General features: G+C 38.1%; 1 protein-coding gene and 1 long non-coding RNA gene across 12 annotated transcripts in view; both read right to left on the bottom strand.

Annotated features, from left to right (window-relative positions):
- The window catches only part of LOC148871786 (signal peptide peptidase 1-like), a 112,142-nt gene extending 94,224 nt beyond the window's left edge, over window positions 1–17,918 (bottom strand). For 5 of the 11 annotated variants that reach the window (XR_016107502.1, XR_016107503.1, XM_088971173.1 and 2 more), the window contains exons 1-5: window positions 16,908–17,911; window positions 10,214–10,329; window positions 9,264–9,415; window positions 9,059–9,144; window positions 8,432–8,559 (exon numbers count right to left, since the gene is read on the bottom strand). Coding sequence is in view for 9 of the 11 variants with exons in the window: in XM_088971173.1 (XP_088827299.1) it covers window positions 8,432–8,559; window positions 9,059–9,144; window positions 9,264–9,415; window positions 10,214–10,329; window positions 16,908–17,076 (651 nt within the window). In the remaining 2 variants the exon portion in view is untranslated. Of the gene's footprint in view, window positions 1–8,431; window positions 8,560–9,058; window positions 9,145–9,263; window positions 9,416–10,213; window positions 10,330–16,907 lie in introns of all 11 variants that reach the window. The other 6 variants (XM_088971167.1, XM_088971168.1, XM_088971169.1 and 3 more) reach the window with 6 other exon arrangements.
- Window positions 13,251–16,900, bottom strand: LOC148871787 (uncharacterized). Its single transcript, XR_016107504.1, has 2 exons — window positions 13,771–16,900; window positions 13,251–13,534 (listed from the first exon to the last, which is right to left on the bottom strand). It is a non-coding gene; the product is annotated as an uncharacterized LOC148871787 (long non-coding RNA).
- Window positions 17,919–26,745: the final 8,827 nt, after the last annotated feature.

Genomic DNA, 26,745 nt, shown 5'->3' with positions numbered 1-26,745 from the left:
AGCTGCATGAAAGTTGTAAAATTGTAAGTCATTTAGACCTGGTTACACTACAAGTGCAGTGTTCGTATATTGTTCTGTGGACTCCTACAAAGGGCAGGTCATACAAACTAGTACTGCAATTGCAATGTTTGTATTTGGTTCTCTGTGAAACCGAAAATCAGCAAGTGCCTAGTTGTGGACTGTAGCAGCTCTGTAAGGCAGTGTACCTTTGGTTTTGAGTACTTCTAAACCTAGAATCATGAATAAGGAAAAATTGTGGTGCACAAATTGTCAGAAGCCCTAGCACACCAAAGATATTTGTTGGGATCTCCATGGGAAACCAAAGTGGGCTCAGGATCAACCTAAGAAGCAAGGCTCGGATGTTATTAGAAGGCCTGGGCAACAAGGTACCAAGAAACACCACATGGCCAACATGGTTACTCGGGAAAATCAGCCCTCCACTTCTACTGTGACTCAAACACCACATGGCCAACATAGCTACTCTGGATCTGACCCAAGGGAGGATATTGTAAACTCCTTCCGTGACAATTTGGACTTTTATGGTAGAGCAATTCGCCAGATGGATGCTCCTCCCACCACCTCTTTTGCATCCACATCAAGTAATCCTGCCACAGCTTTCCATGTTGCTTCTCACAACATTGACTCTCCATGGATCATTGATTCTGGAGCGTCAAAACACATGACTGGTATGTCCTCTTACTTTCAAACTTATCACCCTCTTTCCGGAAGAGATAAAGTGAGACTAGCTGATGGATCATACACTTCCATAGCTGGTCAAGGAAATCTCTCTCTTCTCCTCGGCCTTACACTTTCTGATGTTCTTCATATTCCAAAATTCCCTATGAATTTGTTCTCAGTCAATAGTGTTACAAATTCTTTAAATTGTTCTGTGACTTTTTTCCCTACCTATTGTGTGATTCAGGATCTGGCCTCGGGGACGACGATTGGTAGGGGACATATGGTTGATGGACTCTAAATGCTGGAGAATACAGATGGCCTTCATGTTACAGAGTCTATGGGTCAGTTCAAAAAGAGTAAAATGTATTTGTGGCACTGTCGTCTGGGTCATTTGTCTTTTGAGACCTTGAAATTTGTCTTCCCATAACTGTGTAAGTCAATGCCTGTTTCTAATTTTTTCTTGTCAAACGTGTCAGTTAAGCAAGCATTGTAGAACTCATGTTCCTCAAAGAAATAGTAAATCTGAGTTTCCTTTTCACATTGTGCATTCTGATGTGTGGGGCCCTGTTATTTTACCTTCTGAGAGTGGCTACAAGTACTTCATTACCTTCATTGACGATTATTCCAGATACACTTGGGTATATCCAATGCGAACCCGTGAGGAAGTACCAAAAATTATCCAAGATTTTCAGCGGATGGTCTTCACCCAATTTCAGACCGAGATTCAAATATTTCAGTCAGACAATGCAAAAGAGTTTTTTCATAGTGACCTCACGAAGTTCTTTGCTTCACATGGCTCTCTTCATCGGAGCTCTTGTGCCCGTACGCCACGACAAAATGGTGTGGCTGAACAGAAGAACCAACACCTCCTTGAAGTGGCACGAGGTTTACTACTCCACATGAATGTTCCCAAACAATTTTGGCTTGAGGTTGTCCTTTGTTCTACATACCTCATTAACGGAATGCCCTTTCATTGGTTAGAGTACAAAGCCCCACATCAGCTTCTCTTTCCTAAGGCCCCTCTTCTTTCTATCCCTCCTCGTGTTTTTGGTTGTCGGTGCTTTGTCCAAAACCTATCTCCCACCTGGGGGGAAATTGGACTCTTGTGCTATCCCGTGCATATTTCTTGCCTACTCATCTCTCAGAAAGGGTATCGTTGCTTTAATCCTGTTTCTCGGAGATTCTATGTCTCCATGGATATTACCTTCTTTGAAGATGAGCCCTTCTTTCCTGTTTCTCCTTAGGGGGAGTCTAGGCATGAGGAGAAACTGGTTCAGCTTCCTCCTCTTCCTAATCCTTCTCTCCCGATCCTCCACCTTTCCGTGTTTTTTCTCGTCGTCGTAAAGGCCAACCAAGTTCAAGAGTTGTGGAGAATCCAGAAGTTGTACCTCAAGTGCCATCAAACTCCTCGGGGGAAGATCATACTCACTCAGGTAACTTGACTCCCAATGATGGTCATGACCTCCCTGTTGCTAATGATCTTGACCTTCCTATTGCCCACAGGAAAGGTGTTAGGTTGTGCACCACTAAACACCCCATTTCCAACTTTGTTTCCTATGAGAACATCTCACCTTCATTTCGTACGTTCCTTACCTCCATTGGCAGTATCCCTATTTCCAAGAATGTGGCAGAAGTTCTCTCAGTACCAGAATGGACAAATGCCATGAAGGAAGAAATTGATGCTCTTCATAAGAATGGCACGTGGGAACTTGTTGATCTCCCTAAGGGAAAGGATCCAGTTGGATGTAAATGGGTGTTCACTGTTAAGCATGGGGCTGATGGAACTATGGAGAGGTATAAAGCTCATTTAGTGGCAAAGGGTTTTACTCAAGTATATGGAATTGATTATGTAGAAACCTTTGCCCCTGTTGCCAAAATGAACTCTATTGGAGTACTTTTCTCTCTTACTGCCAATCTGAATTGGGATCTACATCAGCTCGACATCAAGAATGCCTTCTTGAATGGTGACCTTGAAGAGGAAGTTTATATTTTTTCCCCCGGTTTTTTGGCTCAAGGAAGTGAACAGAAAGTGTGCAAGTTAAAGAAGTCTTTATATGGGCTTAAGCAATCACCAAGAGCTTGGTTTAGCAGATTTCATAATGCAGTTCAGCAGAGGAGATACAAGCAATGTCAGTCAGATCACACACTGTTTGTAAAAAGGGTAGAAGGTAAAATGGCTGCCCTAATAGTATATGTGGATGACATAATTGTTACTGGTGACTGGAAGGATGAAATTCAAAGTTTGAAGGGCTTCCTTGCCACTCAGTTCAAAGTGAAAGATCTAGACCTGCCAAATACTTCCTTGGAATTGAGGTTGACTTGCTTAAGGACACTGGAAAGATTGAGGTTAAACCAGGTGACTCTCCCATTGACCCCAACCATAAGTTAAGTGACAGCCAAGGTGAACCTCTTAAGGATGTGAAGCAATTTCAGAGGCTTGTAGGGAGATTGTCGTACCTCTCTATGACTCGTCCAGACATAGCATATGTTGTTGGTGTCCTCGGCCAGTTCATGCATGCACCTAGGTCCACTCATCTTGAAGCAACGGAGAGAATACTGCGGTATCTTAAGAAGTTCCCGGGTGTTGGCTTATTATTCCAGAAACATGGACATTTGAGAGTTGAAATTTACACAGATGCGGATTGGGCTGGATCTCAAAGTGACAGAAGGTCTACTAGTGGTTACTGCACCTTTATAGGATGGAACCTTGTTACTTGGAGAAATAAGAAGCAAATCGTGGTAGCTAGATACAGTGCTGAAGCTGAGTACCGTGCAATGGCACACGGAGTAGTCGAAGGTATGTGGATAAAGAATCTATTGGGAGAGTTGGGTTTTCCAATAGATAAACCCATGACTCTACTCTATGACAACAAGGCAGCTATAAGCATCACTACCAACCCGGTACTACATGATAGAACAAAGCACATTGAAGTTGACAAGCACTTTATCAGAGAGAAAATCATCACAGGCGAAGTAATGCACTCCCTACATCAGCTCTGAAGACCAACTAGCAGACATCTTTACAAAAGGGCTAAACCATTCCAGACACCAAGGTCTCTGTGACAAGTTGGGCATGATTGATATCTACGCCCCAACTTGAGGGGGAGTGTTGACAGGTGTATTATATGTACTGTACGCAGATTTAGTGCTCACAGGGCTATTTTTGTAATTTTGTAGACCTCTTGTGTTGTACGACCAGTAAAGTATAAATACAAATGCTTCACTCACATGAAGCAGTTCTTTTGAGGCCTTAAGTCTGCAGCCTCTTCTCTCTTCTTCTACTTCTTCTTCTTCTTTTACTCAACAATCTCCACATGTTAACCACTAAGAACTCGAAGACACTACAAATCATCTGGCACTTCAAAGTATGATAACAAAGACCCTAGAATCCCCCAATCAAATACAAATTAGCTCCTCTCCCACTACTTGAATGTCCCTTTCCTTGAACAACCCCCAGGCCCAACTTAAAAGTTTGAGAACATCCTTAGAAGCTCCACCACCACCACCCTGGATTGGACTTATAGAAAAGAATGAATTAGTTTGTTTTGATTTCTTTTTTTTTTTTTTTTGATAAATTTATTTAGATTTCTTTTTTTTCTTATTTGCGGCTGATTCTTTCTTATTTTTTATTTGGTAGCAGTCTTCGGGTGATATTAAATGAGTCATGGGCCTATTTTATTCTTCATTGGCTCTTATTAGTGATACAGCCTAACTACTAAGGAAGAGATGTTATTTGCCTTATTTTTTCAGCAGTAATAAAACATAACAGGGTCTCACATTGAGCCTCACAATCTGTTCTCTCTTTTTCTTCACTTTTTCTTCTAGTCTCACCTGAAACAGATTTATTACACTGATTGATACTTTTGTTCAATCTGAATTATGCTGGACTGATTGTCATTCTCCACCAAACTCAAGCATCCTGTAACTACAGCAGCAGGCCTACTCTTTCAAACCCAACTTCAATGCCCAGCCTCATCCATAATGCCTTCTAAAGTCAATACCATGGTCTCAAACTTCCCTTTGACCTACTGGACTCTGCTGCTTTTCCTTCTCTTGCAATGCACTGAAGAATTTTATAGAAAATTTGCTATCTCTCCAATGAAGAAAAATGCCTTACCACTTCCGCCTTCCCTCTTAACTAACTTTTCTAGGTCAACCACTTTATCAATCTAGAAAGCTCTACCTGCTTCATCCTCCCCTTCTCCAAGTTCTTAGCCCTATTATCACCTTCCCTTCGTTCAGATCTCCCCTCCCCCTCTTACCCCCTCTTCATTATACAACTCCTCTTCAACCAGCCTCCAATCTACCAAAGAAACTTATAGAAAATCCATCACCTCCAACTAAAAGAAAACGAGAGTGAAAAAAGAAAAAAGCTACAAATTCTTATGCCTAACCTGACTTCCCTCTCAGGTATTTTTCCCAGGTCAATTATTTTATCAACCTTGAAAGTTCTATCTAGTTGATTTGGAGGGGAAGATGATTTGGAGGAAAATATTTGCGGTGAAGAAGAAGAGCTTTCTGGTAGAGGAATCTAAGGAGGGATAGGTTTTGATGTTAGAAGAGGAAGGGAGGTCCACAGTTTTCATGTCCAAAGTCATTACAGGTTGGATTAAAGGATTTGTCGAGGGAACAAGCCGTATGGAGACCAGACCTGGCTAGAGGAGTGAGTTGAGAAAGGAAAGGAAGTTCTTCTCAATTGAGAAAATAGTCAATAATAAAGGATGTTTTATGAGGATAGATCAAACTATCTGTTTGCCGGAAGGAAGAAAGACAGGGATGGGTTGCAGTTTGCTGAGGTGCTGCAGGAGTATTGAGGAAACATGCTGCCTGAAAAAACAAAAGTTAAAAGGTTTGGGGGTGGAGAAGAAGTTTCAGGAGTCAGAGGAACATAAAGGAATTCAAGAGGCAACAATTGAAGGAGCTGATAGCGTCCCAAAGTTCACTATGAGAGGAGGTAAGGAAGATTGGAGCAAAATGTTGACGGTGAACAGCAAGAAGAGGATTCTTAACGATGTTATGATTAGAATTCCAAATGCGGATTGGGGTGTGATTATTTCTTTCAATGACAGTAAAGCAGTTCTGGATATTGGAAATTCAAAGGCAAAGCTCATGATTTTTGACACTTCAGAAGGTTCAGTGACGGTGGCAAACTGAACACCTTCTTGCAATGAAATTTCAGTACCTGGAGGGATTGTGATCTCGAAGATTTTTGGTCCACCTTTTAACTTGTGGATGGATCAGGTCTTCAATAAGTTAGCAGGTGCGTGTAATGGAGTAGTGGAAGATGTTTGCACTGCTGACCTTCATGCTAGCAAGCACTAAACCTGATAGGATTCCCCGTACGATCGACTTCTTCGCAGAAGGGAGATGGTGGAAACTTTGGGTGGCATCGGAAGCTGAGGTTGAAGACAAGGCAGGTAGGGTTTTGTGGAGCACACATGGCACAAGCAGATTGGAAGGTTTATTTGCTTTTCGGGGGGAAGGGAGAGAACAAAGAGATGTTGTGCCCTGGAAGCTCGAGACTTATTGAATACTCTGCTGCTTTTTTCTAAAAGGCAGAGGGAGAATGAAAAGGAAGAAGAGGAAGACAAACAAATCTTATATATATATTAAAGCGAAAGGGGTGCTTTCCCCTTTTGCAAAATGGAATCTTACTGTAGATCTCCACGTGCTCACACTTCATAGTATGAAATTTTACAATTGCATTATTCGGCCAACTTTAGACCTTTAAGAAATTGAAATATGTCTGCATGTACGATGCGTATTATTACATGAGAGACACGTTTCTTTCTTTCTCTTTGCATGATTCACACGTTTCCCCTCTCTTCCTTCTCCGTCTTTCTTTCTACTCAAAGTACATGTGTTTCTTTCTGTGTCTGAAACCTCTCTTAAGACCAATACAACCTCCACGGCAGTAGAAACCCAACTCTGTTTTATAAAGCAAGCACCATGCTAGCTGCTGCTTTATCCTAAAGCTAGCACCCAGCACTGCCATTTTAGCAAAACCCACTTTTAATTTAGCAACAGAAAAGAATGGGTTGTGTAGCCTCTAAGCTAGAGGGGGAAGAAGAAGGTATCTGCAATGCGCCGCTACAACCCAAGCTCCCAATACTTGAAAACCCTAGTTGGGGCTGAGCCACAACTCAAACAAGAGAGAAATAATCAAAAAAGCCCCTACAGAAAAAACCCCCTTCTCTTTTATAAGACCCAATGGTTTGCTGGAGAAGTCAATTAAAATATTTACACATAAGCCCCTGGAATTTTTCCCTCACAAGCAATTCCTTTAGAACAAAGCTAACTTCAATGAACCCCCCAAAAGAAAACTTTTGTTACAAAAAGACCCAAGAGACCAAAACCCAACAGATGTGCACCCAACTGCCCCTAACCAAAATCTAAATTATAAATCACAAAAATACCCCTGGTACCAAAGTGTCAACAAAGCTACCCAAAAAAAAATTTGGGGTCCTACTACAAAAACACGCAAAACAGAATACATTCACTTTTTTCTCTTTTTTTTTTCTTTTTTTTCTTTTTCTTCTTTTCTTGGCCTCATCAATTAGTGTGGTGAGCCAGTACATTCGGACTGGTTAGTTGGCTAACTAGTCGACAGCTTCATTTTCTTCTCTCTTACTATGCTTGTAGAGTTGTAGTGAATTTCCAATGATAACAGTATTGCAACTTTTTGGCCATCTGTAGTTAAGATTTTACACCACCATGGTGGTAGGTAGTTGTTCCTAAGACACTCTATAGTTATCTCCAAATCCCTCTCAATCCAAACTTCGACTTCAGTAAATGCCTTCTGGGGTGCCATGTGTTGGACCTCCATGCAGCCCACATTTCAGCCATGTTGACTTAAGTGATTCCGAAACTCACTGTTCTTGCTTCTATGATTTTGCCTTAGAACCCCTCAAAATATAGCCAAATTTGTATGGCCCATCCCTTTCATAGATGCATCAATGTTTATCTTAGCAGCAGCAATATTTTGTGTCGACTTTGTCCAGGCCCGTTTCTTTTCCTTTTGGCCAATTGTTGTGGCTCTACTAACTGTTTGTGTACTCCATCAAAGCTTTTCTAGCCCATTCAATAATCTGCGGTGGGTCAAGTTTCTTATTGTCAAATACTTTTTCATTCTATTTTTCCAGATATGCCACAATAAGTAGACAACTTTTTTTCTTCTAGAAACCCCTATTAAAACTACTAAAATGTTCCTCTAAGGGCACTTCTAACTTTATCTGTCCCATACCTGCCGCTTTTCCTATACAAAAAGCTAGTTCATTCCATGGAATTGTCTAACACTATTATAAAGCATGGCTAACATCACCAATTGGGCTTACTTACTAGAGAATGTATATTAACATTGCCAGTGATAAGTTACCTTATTAACTTATGCATCAAACAGAATAATGATAATGCAAAACAAGTATAGACCCAAAAGAAACCATGAAATCAATTTTATCCTAAAACCCCATGAAGTTTGAATTTCTAACCTCGGTTCATTAACAATTCAAAGTGATCAATCAACAATGGTTTTTCTCTCTTCGGCAATAACTCAAAATGCAATCCCAATTATTCATTAACAGCATGGAAACATTTTTTTATGATCAGTAATAAACACTATATTCATTAAGATAAAAAAATGATGTGTACAAGAGTACTTTAGAATGATAGATAGCCTTGGCTATCTACTTCAGAATACAAAACAGCATGAAAACAGAATTTATGAACAATTATTTTATTAAGAGCATAACCAGACCTGAATGGAGAATGCTAATCCCAATATATTGTTGGCTAGCCAATGCTTCTCTTTAGCATACCATGCACAGAAAAAAGATCCTGGGATTGCAGCAACAATCTGAGATCTCGTGAACTCAACCTCCACAGCTGTGTAAGAAAGGCACAAAGATAAACATCATTCTGCATAGTAAAGATATAATCAGATGTCCACCTATCAATGGATAAGTAGAAGAACAAAAAATACAATTATGCGCAGAGTGCATTAACATGTTGCGAAATACAGTACTTAAAGTATTCTTCCACCTTTCAAAGGATAAACAGCCCTTCTTTTTTATCACTAGTTAAATGGCTTCTTTTCCTTATTACTAGTTTAGTGGAGGGGAGGGGGAGAGGGGAAGAAAACAAAGGTTTCATCATTTACATTTAAACCAATGTTTAAACCTTGTTTCCATGTCTATCTTAAAAAAATGAAAAAGAAAAAATAAAAGAACTTTTTTGTTCAGCATAAGCACATGAGATCACTAACAGATGCACCTTAGTGCATGAAATCATACACAAAAACACCCAGAAATAATTTAATAACTAATAGGAATAAGTCAAAATAAGCATTTGCAAGAACAAAGGGAAAAGGAAGGAGATCACATACAACGAAAATAGGGAAGATGCAACCTAATAGAATCCTCATTCCAATTTCTTGGAAGAAAACGCCTAATAGCAGGTAGTAATGTTGCACTGAAGATAGGAAAAAAGAGCACAAATTAGAAAATGAAGACAACAACAAATTATTAGTCACATGTAACTCATATCAATAGAAAAATATATACTAGCATGCCCATGTAGGAAGAACATACGAAAGTGCAATGATCCCAAGTACAAAGAAGTAGCATGTCAACACAGCATTAACCAAGTCTTTTGATAGGAACTTGAACAGTAAGAACAGTGATAAGAGCATTGCGCTACCAACTAAGGGAAAGCGCATAGCATGTTCATGTGACATTGTCTCCTGCATGAATAAGTGGTGTCAGATAAAAATGCAATCATGTTTAACTGTAGACAAGAAAAGAACAATATAAAAAAACAAACGAATAAACGATCTACACTTATCCAACAAGAACTGATCCCAAACTTTTATAGATGCCCATTGGTTGGGGATTCATTAAGAAGGGAAATCCTTGCTGTGGTGGAAGGAGCTAAGAGAGCCACAGAGCTTAGCCTTACTAAGGTGTTAATTGAAGGGGATTCTAAGCAGGTTATTGGCTGGCTTCAAAAAGAGGAGAGGGGATGGTGGGCTTAGATGAATGCAAAACAGAAATTTAGACACTTGACACAAGGAATGGATGTCAAGCTGAAATGGGTTAAGAGGGATGTCAACTCCATGGTTGATTCTTTAGCTGAACAAGGGATGGGAATAAACACACTAATTTTTTGGCTATAAACCATCTTATGGCTTCTATCCAGGGGAGTAAAGAGTTTATCTTCTTCTTATATGTATCCTCCATTTTTCTGATTTATTAATGAATTTCAGTTATTGATCAAAAAAAAATCTCAGACCCAGACCCTCTCACAATGGAAGAGTCTTCAAGAAAGGCAATGTGGTGACAACTTTATGATAACCTCATAAGATGCAAAATTATACTGTTGTATAAGCTTTTAAGGGATCTAAACTCAACAAACATGGGTTTGAAACTGAGCATAACATGCCAATCTAGTTGTCTTGGTATATCATTATTTTCCTTTTTTTATTGATGTATAACACTATTTTCTCAAAAGATACTTCAATCTTATTAATGGTCATACTTACTGATGGTGGTGTCGGCTTGACTGACCAATAGCAACCAACATAAACAGTCAAACAAGCTGTTAAAATGACATTTAGATTTGGATCTACTTTCATAACCAGTGGTGCCAAAGTTAAACCTGTAACCAAAAAATAAAATAAAAGCAAGCCTCCTTGAGCCATACTATAAGAAATAAGACATAAGGAACAAAATTAGATAAAAAAATAAATAAACAAAAATAATGGATGGTTGATGCATTTTAGCTCACCAAATTGCTAGATTCTAGATGAAATTTTGATAGCAAATGAAGCAGTTGGGGATTTTAGGGGAAGAAAGGTTTTGTGTACAAATTTTATTTACAGAAAAGGTGTAAAAGTCATGTTGATAGGGAGTATCTAAGAGGAGTAATGAGAAAGATGGGCCTTGGTCATAGCAGTGATTGAAAAAGTGCACCCAAGGCATGCCTAGGCTCATAGGCAAATTACATTTCAAGGCCTGTGCCTCACCTAGGCCCAGGCACAGCCACTTTAGAAAGGCATACACCTGGTGCGACTTGCGCCTTAATCCAAGATTGTGCCTTCATTACATTTGGTGCTTTTTGTACTACTGTAGCTGGGCTGGGGGCTCTACCCCTGGGCCCCCAATCAAGAACCCCAACTTTGCTAATATATTGTTTATTTCATTCATTTTTTAAAAATAAGGAACTAAAACTAAATTATAAAACCAAACTTTTTAAGTAGGGATTAAGAATTTAAAAGTAAGACCATAGTATGGACTTATTTGGGCTTGCCCTAAGGGGATCAATAAAAAGCAGCTCATAGAATTAGAGTAATACAATTGGACAAGAAATAAAAAGCTTAAAAGTTTCAAGTGCTTGAATATGTTTTATGTGTTATGTATAATTTTATTTTTACATCTTCAATTTGCATATGTTTTATGTGTTATATTTATGCATTTTAATTTGAGCTAATAGGCTTTTTAAAACATTTAGTATTATAAATTTAAGTATGTTTTAATTAATATTATGTTTATGCACCTCACTTCAAAAAGGCATGCACCTTGCCTTGAGCCTTGAGTGCAAAAGGGCCCTTGCTCTTTTAAAAACACTATGACATAGATGGATTAGGAGGATGATTGGGTGCCTAAGGACGACTAACATCTCACTTCTCAAAAATGAAACCCCAAAAGAAATTATATTAGGCAACAAGTGGATTGAGACAAGGAGATCCATTATCCTCTATGTGGTTCATTTTGATAGTGATGTTTAGCAAATCACTAAAGAGGGCCAATAAGAGAAATATTTCTAAAAGGCTTCAGAGTAGGAAGATAACAACAAATTGCCTCGTATATGCTGTTTGTAACATGATTATCATGGTGGAGTTTAAAGGGCCATAGGATGTGAGAGTTCTTAGGAGAATCTTAGAGGTAGTGGAACAGATTTCAGGGTTGAAGATAAATCTGGCCAAGTGCAGTTTGTGGGTCTTAATTTACAACAAAATGAAGTAGTGGAATGTGCAGCTCTGTTGAGTGGTTGAAAGAATTAACACACATGACCTGCTTCAAAGGAAAAGACCTAATTGGTGATTATCTCCTCACTGGTGTCACCTTTGTAAGGCATTGGTGAGTCTTCCCATCACTTATTAACCTCCTATTCCTTCGTATCCTCAATTTGTGTAGGTGGACCCCCCCCCCCCCAGGCTAAAAGTACAAAGCCTATTTGGCCCTACCTCCGTTAGTTGGCAGAAGAAGAGGGGAAGAATTTTATGGAGGTGTATGAGAGCAACAGTTTGTTGACCAATGTGGGAAGAGAGGAACCAGAGAACATTTGCAGAAAAAGAGAGGAGTTGGGAAGCCCGAATTGAAGCCATCACCATTAGAGTGGTCCACTGGCTAGATGAAAACCTTAAAATTATTTGAGGGTGTTTCTACTGCAGATCTGATGAGAATCTGGAAGTGGCGGATTCTGCTCCTTTGAAGGCTGTCATTAAGCCTTCTTGGTCTCCCCCAGTCAGTGGATTTATTAAGTTCAACATTGATGGTAGTAGTGAAGGAAATCCAGGTCCCCAAAGCATAGGAGGAGTTTTCAGAAATGAGGAACGCAAAATAATTGTTTTATATTCTAGTCCTATAGGTGCAGGAGATTCTTTGAGGGCTGAAATTTTAACTGTTATGGAAGGAGTTCATAAAGCCAAGGAATTGAACATCTCAAAACTGAAAATTGAAGGGGATTCTAAGTTGGTTATACGTTTGCTTCAGAAAGAGGAGATGGGGTGGTGGGACTACATTAATGAGAAAAAAAAGTTTTAAGTGGCTGACACAAGGAATGGAAGTTCTTGACAGTGTAGCCGGCCAAAAATAGGTGGAAGAGGAGAGAGGAGAAGAGAAGAGAGGAGAGGAGGTTTGCAATGTAACAGTACTGGCGGCGCCAGTGTTTATTTTACTATATATAGGGCGACAGAAATAACAAGGGAAAAGACCCTTGTGCCCCTGAGTACAATAACAGACATAACAGAAATAAAAAAATGAAATAAAAAACACTTTAATTAGCCAAACAGGCCCTAACAACTGCAACTAAGTTATTTTAACATTATTCCAACACTCCCCCTCAAGTTGGAGCAAAGATGTCAATTATGCCCAACTTGTCACACAAATCTTTGTGCCGCACATGATGAAGACCTTTGGTGAAGATATCTGCAAGTTGCTCTTCCGAGTTGACATATGGTGTGCACACTTCTCCACTTTCAAGTTTCTCTCTGATAAAATGCTTGTCCACTTCAATGTGTTTCGTCCTATCATGTAGAACTGGATTAGCAGCAATATTGATGGCAGCTTTATTGTCATAGTAGAGTGACGTAGGATTGCTTACTGCGAAACCCAGTTCACCTAACAGAGTGAACACCATGCGTTGAAAATCTTTCACAATTTGTGGCACTTCATCTCGAGATCGCATAGGGTAAACCCAAGTGTATCGAGAATAATAATCAATCAAAGTAACAAAATACTTATAGCCAACCGCAGTAGATAGAGTAATAGGGCCCCAAACATCAGAATAAACAATATGAAATGGAAATTCAGATCTTTTATTTCTTAAAGGTAAAGAACTTCTACAATGCTTACTCAACTAACAAGTTTGACACTATAACTGACAAGGACTCAAACAACTTTGGGAACATAACTTTTAACGACTCAAAAGAAAGATGACCTAAATGACTATACCATAAATAAGCCTGACTCTCACTCGACGAACTTGTGGACTCAGTCGCCACTAGACCAATATTATTCTCCAACACGTAGAGACCATCCACCATGCTTCCTCTACCAATTGTCTTCCCCGAGGTCAAATCCTGAAACACACATGAAGACGGAAAAAAGGTGACTGAGCAGTTCAAAGAGTGAGTAATACTACTAATGGACAATAAATTAATAGGTAATTTCGGAACATGCAGGACATTAGGAAGAGTAAGGCCAAGTGGAAGAGATATGGTACCTCGGCCAGCTATGGTAGAAAAAGAACCATCAGCCAGTCTTACCTTATCTCTCCCAGAGAGAAGGTTATATGTCTGGAACAAATTTGACTTACCGGTCATGTGATTTGAGGCTCCGGATCAATAATCCAAGGTGAATCAGTAGTATGAGATGACACATGGAAGGCTGTGGCATTACCTGATGTAGACGCAAATGAAGTAGAAGGAATAGGCCCAGAATCCACCTGGCGGAGAGTCCTACCATACAATTCCAAATGTTCACGGAAGGAGTTGATAATATCTTCCTTAGGGTCAGAACCGGGATGTCTCTCCTGAGTTATGGAAGGACTAGTCTCTATCGATGCCAGATTAGCTGAGTTATACCTTTTTTGATTCTGCTGGCCTGGTTTCTTGCCCTGATTCGGTGCTGACTTCTTACCCAAATCCTGTGCCCATTTAGGTTTTCCATGGAGATCCCAGCATGTATCTTTAGTGTGTCGTGTCTTCTGGCAGTGAATGCACCAAAGCTTGCTTTTATCTTCTGTTTTTTTCTGAGTGTCACCCCTTTTAAAGCCACCTCCGACATTTGTATCTGAATTTCCCCGGACTGCTAGGGCAACTGACTCCCCTTCTACACCATTCATCACACTTCTTTTGCTTTCTTCTTACTGCACCAAGGCATACACCTCCTGGACTGATGGCAAGTCTTTACTACCCAAGATCTGTACCCTGATGGACTCGTATGACGGATTCAGCCCTAGGAGAAAGGCAAACACGCGTTGCTGTGATACAAGTGACTTATAGACCTTTGCATCTTCATCACACTTCCAATTCACATTCTGATAGTGATCAAGTTCTTTCCATATTGATGTCAAATCAGAACAGTACATCAAGAGACTCCTCTCCCCCTGCTTGCAAGTAGAAGATTCAGCTTGTAGTTGATATATCTTGGCATAGTGTCTCTGTTCTAAATAAGTGGACTTCGCTTGTTCCCATATCTCACAAGTAGTTTTAGCCCACATAAAAGTCTTCCTTACTTGTGGCAGCATTGAAACCAAGAGCCAAGACATCACCATACTGTCCTCTTGGTTCCACCTATCATGCTCAGCACTTCCATACTTCGGTTCCTTTACTCTCCCATTGATGTATCCTATTCGCCCCCTAGCAGTGATGTAGAGTTTTATCCCCCTAGACCACTCAAGGTAATTCAGACCATCAAAGGGAATGACAGCCATGGGAAAGCTCATATCCATTCCCCCACTCACTCCATTGTGGCTCCCTGAGATCTCTGAAGTAGCAGAATTCTCAGTCGACATGGTCAAGCAGTTAATCAGTCCCACACACCGGACTTAGGACCCCTCCTTACTCCACAAAGCAATGCTCCACTCAGTTCACACCCACACACTCGGGTTTACCAACCAGATTGAGCACAAACAATACCAAATTCTGGACAAAACTGAGGTAATATTCGGCAGTTTCAAACCTGTATAGTTTTATCAGTCCCCACCTACCAGAATTCCAGAATGGCTAATAGCCACTAATCAGCAGGAGAGATCCTTCTTACTTATAGTCAACTCAAACCATTGAGAAGACAAGTCAGCATTGACCTACAGTTGTCTTAACACATGAACAGGATCACACGATCCAAGAAAACTAAGGTTACACAGGTTCGACAGCATTCAGCCGCCCCAGATTCATAGGGTTTTCACTCGGTACATGACCAAGGAGAGTAAAGAAGAGAAAAAATAGGGAGAACTGTACCAGTCATAGCTATTTTGTAGTCCATAATCAGATTTCCTTTCTGCTAGTCTGTTCGATCTATTATTTGGGTTGATCGATCTTCTCTTGACAGTAGTGTTGATCAATCTACTCTCTTTTAATCAGCATTCCCGCTCTGATACCATCTTGACATTGTAGCCGGCCAGAGATAGGTGGAAGAGGAGAGAAGAGAAGAGAAGAGAGGAGGTTTGCAATGTAACAGTACTGGCGGCGCCAGTGTTTATTTTACTATATATAGGGCGACAGAAATAACAAGGGAAAAGACCCTTGTGCCCTTGAGTACAATAACAAACATAACAGAAATAAAAAACACTTTAATTAGCCAAACAGGCCCTAACAACTGCAACTAAGTTACTTTAACATTATTCCAACAGAAGTTAGTCTGAATTGAGTAAAAAGAGATGTCAACTGCTTTGCTGACAGACTGGCCAAACAAGGGGTGGGAAGAAATCATGTATTTTGGGCTATGTTGTAATTTTGTTTTTTGCTTGGGTGAGTTAAGAGAGTTTATATCTCCCTTTCTTTGTACTTCCCTAACTTTCTTTAATGAAATTAATTCAGTAATTGATCCAAAAAATAGGTTAAAATTTAAAACATGGCCTCTCAAGTATCTTCAAGCTCTTTTCCTTCTTGTTTGTTTCAAGTGTTTCAAAAGCCCTTCTAGCAAACCACTCTCTGCCCCAAAAAACAGACCTAAGCTCTTGCCCACCTTTACATCCCTATCAACCAAAAATTCAATCTCCACTCGCCCCCCCCCCCCCCCCTTTCACTCGCACCAGTTCATGATGACACAAATAAGTTCTTCTAACTATCCTAAACACCCCCTTGCTCCTTTTCCTCAAACTCTGACCTCGGCTCCAAATCTTCTTCAGAAGCCAACATCCACTACAACTCAACCCCTACTGACCCTTGACCTTTGGTTCCCCAGATCTCAGCACTATTCATCTTCGAACCTTTACCCTTTGGGCCTCTTTTCTCATAGACTTTCTTAAATTTATCAGTAGTACCAGCACCAACTAATCCATCTTTCAAACATGATAACACTTTTGACACATGAACAAGATGGAATTTGCTTGATTCTTTTGCTTTCTTCACTGTCTCTAGTGCTAACTCATCCCTTTCCTTGATCTCAAAGATCCTACTTCGGCCTAAATCTAATCCAAATTTTCCAATTGGGACTTCATATCAGAAACACTCTTCTTGAGCTTCTAGTTCACCACTCTCTTCTTTTGTTCTTGCTTCCTCAAAGTGACTACTTGCTTCCAACCTCTTAGTTTCACCTCCTCCGAGCTCCCTCCCTCCTTTCCTTCTTCCCCCCTTACTCCTTCTTCCTCACCTTCCTCTGATCTAGCCTCCTTTCTTCCCCCATCTCCCTCGAAACTAGCAGCTTTCCAGTCAGATGAAACCAGCCGCCCCACTTGAGGCGGATCAGCAGGGATCTCAACCACAAAAGAACCAAAACAAATAAACTTACCTTTTAGCTGGTTAAGCTTTGTTTGCTCCCTCTCCAAACTCCCAACGTTATCGAACTTAGCCTCATTGCACGCAAGACGTTGATGCTCCTCATCAACTCGACTCTCCTTGTTCTTTAGGCTCAAACTTTTTCTTCCAGACCCGTCAAATTTATGATGAGCCAGACCCATTCCTCCGCCTTGCCGGTTTAAAGCTTGTGAAAATCTTTCTCCTCCTCTTAAATAGCATAACCTTGGCGCTTATTTCTTTGTGAGCCTTTAATTTTTGCACCTACACGCTTCAAGTGACTCACTTAAACTTCCACCCCTCTAAGATGCGCCTTTTCATACTCTCCTTACCAACTTCATCTACATGCCTCTCATTTAAATCCTCATACCCATCCAAAATTACCACTTTGCCTATTGAATCTTCCCTTCCATCGTCTTCCTCATTCAAACAATGCTTCATCGTCCCCTCTTCAACTTGAAACTCCAACTTCATCTTCTCATCCTTCCTTCTCTCCTCTCGTCAAACACTCTAAAAACAATGGTCCTCTCCCTCAATAAAAATCCTTAGACCATACTCTTCACCTGCAAAAGCCAGAACTAAATAGTTTGGAATGGAAAAGACCTCCTCAACCTCCACCAGGATTCTCACAATGTTAATTTTCTCCCATGTCCCATTGCTTTCATCAGCGTTCAAGAATTTACCGCAGGCATCCCTAATCACTCTGAAAGATTCGTCTTTCTCCTCTTACCTTCTTCAATAAGTCCTGCATGCTGGAAACAACCAGCTTAAATGTAAGTCACAACCCCTATTTAACTTGGCTTCAGACTCCAGAACCCACTCCACCTCCTTTCTACCATGAAACATGAACAAAAAAGTCCTCCATTCAGCCTTATGACACTCAAAACTCTCCATTCCTTACCCCACTCACATTAGTTCCCAATTGAAATTAAAGCCCTCTCCCCTTTTTAATCTCTTGATTTCCTCTAAATGTCTATTGACTGGCATTGTTCTTGTCCTACTGCTTCATCCAGCTCATTACCACTCTTGAGTCACTTTCCAGTAGCACATTGCTCCAATTTAGTGTTCTTGCCAATTCCAAACCTTGCAAGGATGCAGTCAGTTCAGCATTGACAGAGGTTCCAATACCTATAGGACCAGAAAACAAAGCTAAAATTGTTCCATATTCATCCCTTAAGGACTCCCCCAGTTCATTAGATGCTAATAATTGGTTGACATGCAATTGCTCTATTAAACTTTTGTGTTTAAAATATTGAAAATAATAGATTTTAAATGATATATTCTTTTAGATGATGATCTAACATGTTTTGAGAGGAAAGTTAAGATAGTGTTTGGATAGGCTTCACAACACAGCCTCAATTTTAGGCTTTGTGCTTCAGGGCTCAAAAGTGTTTTGGCTTTATTGTTATGTTTTTAAAAGCAATTCTTAACCAAATGTCCAAAATACTTTTTGGCTCATTTTTGTTTTCTACAGACTTAAGTTCAAAAGCAAAAGCTTATCCAAACAGAACCTAATGTTATTAGTAAAGAGTATCGCTATTTTTCCAAACAGAGCCTAGTGCACGAGGCTCCCGCCAATGCAGGGTCTGGGGAGGGATAGATAGTGATATACGCAATCTTAACCCTGTATAGAGAGAGGCTGTTTCCAAACAATAAAATAGAAGAAAGATAGGATGTAATTCAGAAGGATTGAAAATATGCAATTTCATAAAGTAAGTCTACCAGCCTTGGGAAAGTAAACTGCTTTCCATGTAGCAAGATTCTTTCAAATGTCGCCACCATCAGATTCCAAATCATCAAAGATCCGTCCTACATATCTAGATTCAAACTAGAAGAACTTGTATCCAAGCCAAGCATTTTAGGTTACCCACTTCAACCACTACAAAAACCTTACTTTCTGTCTTTCTGAAGGAACAATCAATCTATGGACCAGGCACTGCCTCAAAACATAACAATCATGAAAACCCCACATGATAATTGCCAATAGAATTCTTTATCAAAAAACAAAGAACCATTTGCAGAACGTGACTACTACTGGCATCTCTCAAACAAAAGCCTCCAAAATTCCTATTGCTCCTGCTGCCAGATTGACATTGTTGATCATTTGCTGCAGAAAAGAATAAGTGGACTCCAGAACAAGCCAACTCTTCATTTATCCAGAACTTTTCTTAGTAACCATATGGATTAACCAATTAAAAGAACTTGAAATTCAATTAAAATTAACCAAGAGAAAAGGACGTCCAAATTGCTTTACTCAATTTTCTTACATGGTAATTTTTTTATCAATGCTTCCTTAAATGGCAATAAAGAACAGAGTTTCCCTGATTCCTATTTTCCACACATGCAACACAGTGAACGCAACCTAGGGGAAGCATCGTAAGTTCCACAGGAATGGTTGCAAAAAATCTAAACGATCAAAAACATGCTTGTCAATATTTAGCAGCGGAAAAGGGCATTCCAAAACTGTCAATACTGCAGCGGAAACTGACATTCCAAAACCGTACAGCAAGTCATTTGCAGATAGCAGTATTGCTTTCAAGAAAAGCATTTGTTGACGAAGTGGAAATCTAATCGCACAAGAAAAAAAATGCAAGACAGAAAATTTGTCAAATGATTGGAACCACAAGAGTTAAGCCCGGAATCCAATATAGTGTCAGCTTAGATTCAAGCAGAAACTATTTACTGATAAAAAAAAAAAAAACTTGAAGCAGAAAGTAAATGGTGAACAAATGAATAAACTCTCATCTCCCACAAACTGAACCAAAACATAGCTAAATACTTGTTCTTCAGATGAAGAGGCACTGGTCTTCATTGAGAGGCACAGTCGAAATCAACCCTATTAGCTATAACCAATTATTCCCTCGTCTGTCAAGTTGCATGTGCAGATATTACAACCCCGTTGTTACTAAACCTTCAGGATTTGAATTATGAAATCTTCGACAGCTAAAACCAAAACCCTGTTCACAGATTACGATCCTGCAACAGAAAACTGGACCCTTACGAATCCATACTGAAAACTTTCCAACTTTCTTGAGTCAAATCCAAATGAAACCAGCAACGCAATGATCAAGAACCCAAGGCCTAAGATTTAACATTTGAGAATTGAGACACGGTTTCTTGATTCCTCGGTACAGACAATTTCCACGTCATTCCAGTTGCAGGGGATCAATTAGGCCTTTCTTCATGTTAATTTTTGAAGGAAGATTTACGAAAAAAAAAAAGGATAAAATAGTAGGGAATGGGATTTAGCTTACCATAACCGATCGGAGCGGTGTCAGTTAAACTGTAAGTTAGCACAAAGACGAGTGAAAGAAATAAATAAAAAGAAAAATATTGAAAATCAGAAGTGTAGAAAATATATTTGGGAGGAGCAAGCAGGAGTTTTTGAGACCGTTAGACGTTACTCAACAATTTTTTGTCCATTTATTATATATTTATAAAAGTAAAAATATTACTTTTTATTTACTTGGGAATTTTAAAAGTACCTGTACTTTGGGCAAATGCCACTTTTATCCTCTAATTTTATTTTAAAATGTCTCAATCCAATACCAGTCAATGACATGTGAAAAAAAATAAATGTCATTTGGGTATCATCTAATTTTCTTTATCAACCATCCAAATATCCTCAAAACTAAAGCATTGTTCATCATCTATAGAGATATAAGTTTTTTGTGCAATTTTGCAAGGGAATGATAATGATCGAGCTCCTATAAAAACCAAATGACTCCCATCAAATCCCTAGCTAATGAAACCCCAGCAGGTTTGGAGTTGTTCACCATTGTTTTGATTCAATCTTAATTCCTAAGAAGAAAGATGACAATGTTCTGAAAGGTAAATTTGACATTTTCAAAAAATTTAAATCGCACATATCATCATGTAATACACATAATTGGTGGTTGGTTAATGGCAGGTACTAGATTGACACGTTTTGAAAGTTCAGATATTGGTTTGTCACATTTTATAGTTCAAGGACCAAAGTAGCCCTAGGCCCAAAGTACAAGGTATTAATCCAGAATTTTCCCTATTTACTTCAACAAACAAACACTTGTGAATTGACTTCCACGAGAGCACACATAGTAGAAAAATCAACACTAGGGATGAAGTTGGCGGGTTGAGTTGGGTTTTAGCTCAAACCATGCCCAACCCTATGAATTGGACTTAAAAGACCAAGCCCAAGGTTAAGACCAAATTATTCAGCCTAAGCTTAGCAAGCACTAAAATTTAATGCATTTGGGTTGGGCTTGGCCCAAGGCCCAGGGCCAAGTTTCGGCTGGGTTCAAGTTGGTCAATTAATCCACACTAAAAAATGATGTACATGTGTATCTACATGTATGTATGTATGCATACATTTGTTTGGTTTATTAAAAGAAAAATATGCATATATAAATGCATGCATACAAATATGTGTTTATATATGCACATATACATGTATATATTTGGGCCGAGCTTGGGCTAAGATAAGGTTGGGTCGCCTTAGGTTGGAGTCAGGCTTCCTAGGGGCTAGGACAAAGCCCAAAAAAAAAATATTAAAAGCCTAAACTTTTGGGCCCAAGCCCTAACAAAAGATTGAAAATTTAAGCCCAACATGTGTAAAATTACAAGTTGAGTTGATCCAGTCTTGAGTTGGGCCCACCCAAGTTGCATCCCAAATCAATACAAACTAGAGCTTAGAGAGCATGGAAAAAATCACTTTTCGACAATGAGCAAAAAAGGAAAAGTTACTTAAAAGGAAAAAAAATCTTGACATGTTAGGTTGTGTTTGCTTTGGAAGAAAATTTTCACTACCTTTTTCTTTCAAACCAAATACAGCCTTAAGGATGATAAAAAAGAAAAGGTAAATTACAAAGACCCCCCACCCAGTAGTCCTATACTATAGGGATTAGATAACCTAATCCAAGAGGGGGTGAATTGGGTTTTACAAGGTTCTTCCCAACTAATGAGTTTTTTTACTTAAATGCAATAAAGTATAACTAAAATAAATATGTGGAATGCAAAGTAAACAAAAGTATCAAGATTAAACAAGAATATCAACAAACAAATGTCAAGAATAAACACCAAAAATCAAAAGGCACACCACCTAAGAATTTGAACTATACCAACTAGACTTTTGGGTGTTAGCAAAACATTTACACCAATTGAACATGCAAGTGCTAGCAAGACCTTTACAACAATTGGACTTATGAGTGCCAACAAGACCTTTTACTAGAAAGACTTCCAAGTTCTATCCTAACCTTGCAGCCAAGCTCAAAATACCAAGATTCAAAGTATAGACACATATCAACCTGTATCGGCCGATACGTATCATTTTGAAAAATCCTCAGTACACCCTTATAGAGGGTATATCGGGTTTCTGATTGGTTTAGGGGGTGGAGGAGCCTTAAACCTCCCCTAAACCGGTTTTAAAAAAATAAAAAAAGTAAAAAAACAATATCAATATCACCCAATACGCCCCTACCAGTGTATCGGGTGTATCGATATTTAGAACCTTGCAAAGTACTAAACAATATAATGTCTCTACAAAGGTGATATGAAAATACGATGAGGATGATACGTAGCCAATCAAATACAACAAGGATAAAAATGAGATATGCAAATGAAACACAATATAATGCCCTTACAAGGGTGATATACAAATACAATTGAAACTACTCAAATAAAAGATAATGCACAATAATAAATGGGTTGTAACACTTGAAGAAATTTAAATTTCTTGTGAGATTCAATATAGCTTAGAGCCTCAAATAGCTATTTCGCTATCACAAACATGAAACTCTTTTTAGCTTATACTCTCTTATCTTGCTTTTCTCTCTTGTTATTTTTGCTCTCTTTTCACTTTTGAACACTTTAACTCAATTCACTTTCTTAAATTATTCAATTAAAACTCATTCATATATAGAATTAATCAATTTACTTTCTTAAATTATTCAAATCAAACTCATTCACATATAGCATTAATCAAGCCCAGAAAGCATATGACCATTATAGAGTTGTTGGGAAAGTATCGATCCATTATAGGAAACATTCAAAATGTGTTTCAATTAATGTTAATGGCATATCAAAAGAAGGAAGAGTTGTTAAGCCTTCAAATGATCGAAAAATAGATTTTTCTTCATGAATTAATCGACTATCATGACCAAGTAGTTAACTAATTCATCCTGTCAAAAGTAGGTATAGTTGACTATTGGTCTTGATAGTTGACTACTACTCACAAGAGAAAAATATTTCTTCTCTGGTAGTCAATTACTATCTCTTGAAGGTCAACTACTACTTACAACTCAGTTTTGATTGTCTTAATTAGTCGACTATTGTCTATTTGATAGTTGACTACTGATTAAAACCATTGTGACACTAGACTCGATTTTCATAGGTAGTCAATTATTACCTTATAGGTAGTTAACTATTGAGTATGTCCCAACCCTTAGAACATTCGGTAAGCGATTCCTATGGTTTGGGAGTCGACTCTCTGCTTCTCAGGCTTGATCAAGTTTTGAGTCTCATGCTTGAACTTGACTCAAGTCGATACTTGTGAGCTATTCAAGCTCGATTCGACTTAAGCTAATTAAAATAAGTTGCTATTAAAAATATAAATAAATTAATATTTAAAATATTAATATTTATTTATTATAATTAAAATATATTGAAAAATAACATTTTATTAGAAGCTTGATTAGGTTCCTGAGCTACTTGAGCCAAGTATTACGGATCGTGAACTCGGATCAATTCAATATTTTTTAAGCCAAGTTCGACAATTTAGCAAGCCAAGCTCGAGTAGCTCGTGAGTTGGCTTGACAAATTGAAACCCCTATCAAATGATAACGAAAATAGTGGTGTATTAACTCAATGGGATAATCTTGCCTCAATACATTAGGTGCTCCTTGATAGCCTAATCTCTTTCACTTATTTTTCTTATGCTTATGGATTGTGTTGGGGTTATTTCTTGGATTTTGCGCCCTAAAAATAATTTCTCAGAATGTTAGGGGCAGTAACAACCCTAGCATGATGAGTTACATTAAATAAGTTAGCAAGATCCAAAACCCTGACATCTTGTTTTGACTGAAACAAGGTTGAATAGAGACGAGAGTCATAAACTAACAAAAAAAATTAAACTATCAGAAATTCAACATACAAAAAGCTAGGGAAAAATTAGGTGGGTAATTTATGTTACTAAAAAAATGATTGTTAGCACCTAATTTTTTGTTTGATCTTTTCACCCTACCTCTCTATACCTTTTTTTGAGACCCCAAAACTTGAAAACATAAAGTTCAACCTAAGACTTGTTAAAACCCAAAATTCCCTCTTTTTAGCACATTCTATGCACTTAATGACCAACTATACTATACAAATAAACTTAACATCTGATTAATAAGAACATTGAAATCAACGTTTGACAACATATAGGATTTAATACCCCAAAACATAATCCTTAGACGTAGGAAACTAAAACTTAGTTGCACATTGAATTTCATGACTAAACCCCAAAGATCCATCATTCGTAATACCAACTTTGTTTTTGATAGTTCTGATCCATACAATGTTTGAACATTGACTTCACAAAATTAAGTCCAACACATTCATTACCTCAAGGATAATAAGATATGATCAACCCCCAAATTCCACCTAAAATCTACGCGGTCAACTATAAAAATGCTAAGATTTCATTTAGATAGTCATTATGAATAAAATTGGACAACCAAGATCAGTGAATTCTTTCTCAAATATGAATCTTCCATACAACTCTTCATCATTATTCATGCCTACATGCCAAATTTTAACTAAAATTTCCTTCGTTTAACTATCCAATCAACAAAGATTCTAATTTGATGTTTATGATTAAATCACACAAAAGATTATAACCCAAGCAAACAAACCCTTTTCATTAAGTCCAAAACCCTTAAAATAACTCACCTATTCAATTTCAACCTTAAATTCCTTCATTTCCTTCCAAAACAAAAAAGATTCCATTTCAAGTCTTTTAATTAGTTGATAAGCCATAAGATGAAACCTTAATTTGAACCAAATATTTTAATCCACATATCTTATCAAAGATCCATCTCTTTCATAAGATTTATGACATTCAAAAATACATACCCACCAAACTTCATCCTATAATTTGTTTGATTCACTATCAAACCAAGATTTTATTTTAGCAAATCTTATCAATTAGAGCTTACCCAATCGTATATTTCCATCATCTAAACCTCATTTGACTAATTAGAACTCTCCATTTTGTTCAAAAACCTAAAATACCCCTATGCATTAAATTTCACAACTTAATTCACTTGTTTGACCATTAAACTAAAAAGATTTCATTTCAATGTACTAGATTAAATCAACCCTTCATCTATCTCAACCAAGGACCTCAAGAGGGTGGGAACTGATTTCAGCCCTAAACTTGATCTATTAAAACACAGACCATAAAATTGAACTACTAGACTTAAAAATCGAAAAAAAAAACCGAAGGATACCCCCACTTAAAGCTAGGTAAAATGACATTTATGATTGACTAAAATTTACATTTTATGCCATTAAGAGCCCTAAATATGAGCCTATTATGTTAGATATGCCTAAGACTTTCATTGGATATACAAAGACCCATGGAAACTAGTCTTAAATTGAGGAAAAATGTTGCACTAATAAGGAAAGGTTGATTGCAAACATTTTCAATTTGAAAATCCATGGTTATTTTTATGAAAACACCTTCTTGGAAACCTAGCTTTGTGATTCGATGAGTTTTAGACCTATATTTCCCTCTATCTCTATAAACCGGACCCAAATCAAGCCTAGAAAAAGGAGATAAGATAAAAATTCTAAACCTCCATAGTGTCCTCATTTTTCTTTTTTTACAAGAAACCCTAAGTCTTGAACTCTTAAGCTTCTAATCTATCCAAAAAGTTTTCTCCTATATAGAAGAAATAGCCCAACTTCAATTGGCTATAAAATAACTTAAAGTCCATTCCCTTTTTCTGAGGAGTCAATTGGAAGCACCTTACCAACTCAAATATTCCATCAAATACCATGTTTAGTTTGTTTTAGTTATTGGATATCAACAGTCAAGGCCACATCCAAAAGGTAAGTTTCTCAACTTGTCTCTTTATTTTGTTTTAGCTCATGCCAAATTTCATTTAGGCTTGAAAAATGAGGTAGGGAGGTGAGTGATTTAGGGAAACTAGTACCCAACTATTGTTAAAATCACTGTATACCAAGTTTAAAGGAAGTTTGGAATATTCTCCTTAGGTTTTAGTGTTTTACTCATTTCTTGAAGATGTTTCTTAAAATTTAAGCCTGAATAACTTTCATATTTGGCTACTACAATAGCTTAGAGAGAGGGGTGACTAACACCTTCCCTTTCCCAATACATTCAAATCTAAGATCCTTTGGTCCAGTGCCTTTCCAATGATACAATGAAGTCAATATTAAGAAAATAAGGTCAAACCTAGAAGATGAAATGAGGACCCATTTCATCTAAATAATGGGCGGTAACTCCTTCTTTAATTGGCCATGAGCTGCCCAAAGTTCACAATAGTATTCCTCTAATAATTTTATAGAGTCTAGGAAGGTTCTTTCTTGTGTAAATGGAGAATGAGAAAATGAAAAAACTTGGAATTTGTCTGCTATATATATGGTCATCCAAAGAGAGCAAATAGGAATTTTTTTTTTTGGAGTAGATAACATAGATGCCAACTTTTGTAAACCCAATTTGGGTCTTAATTGGGGATTTAAATGATACAATCAATTTGCAGGATTATGAAGGCACTAGTCTCTCTTGATGTGATGATGATCCCTATCATTGCTTAATCAACAAAATTTATCAACAAAGCCTAGTACCCATTTTA

Source organism: Nelumbo lutea, chromosome 2 (genome assembly GCF_056320005.1).
Source record: "Nelumbo lutea isolate HS-2025 chromosome 2, American lotus-T2T, whole genome shotgun sequence".
In the NCBI taxonomy this organism is placed as follows: Eukaryota; Viridiplantae; Streptophyta; class Magnoliopsida; order Proteales; family Nelumbonaceae; genus Nelumbo; species Nelumbo lutea.
The sequence above is the reverse complement of the archived record's forward strand: the minus strand, read 5'-3'. Positions and strand labels throughout refer to the sequence as shown.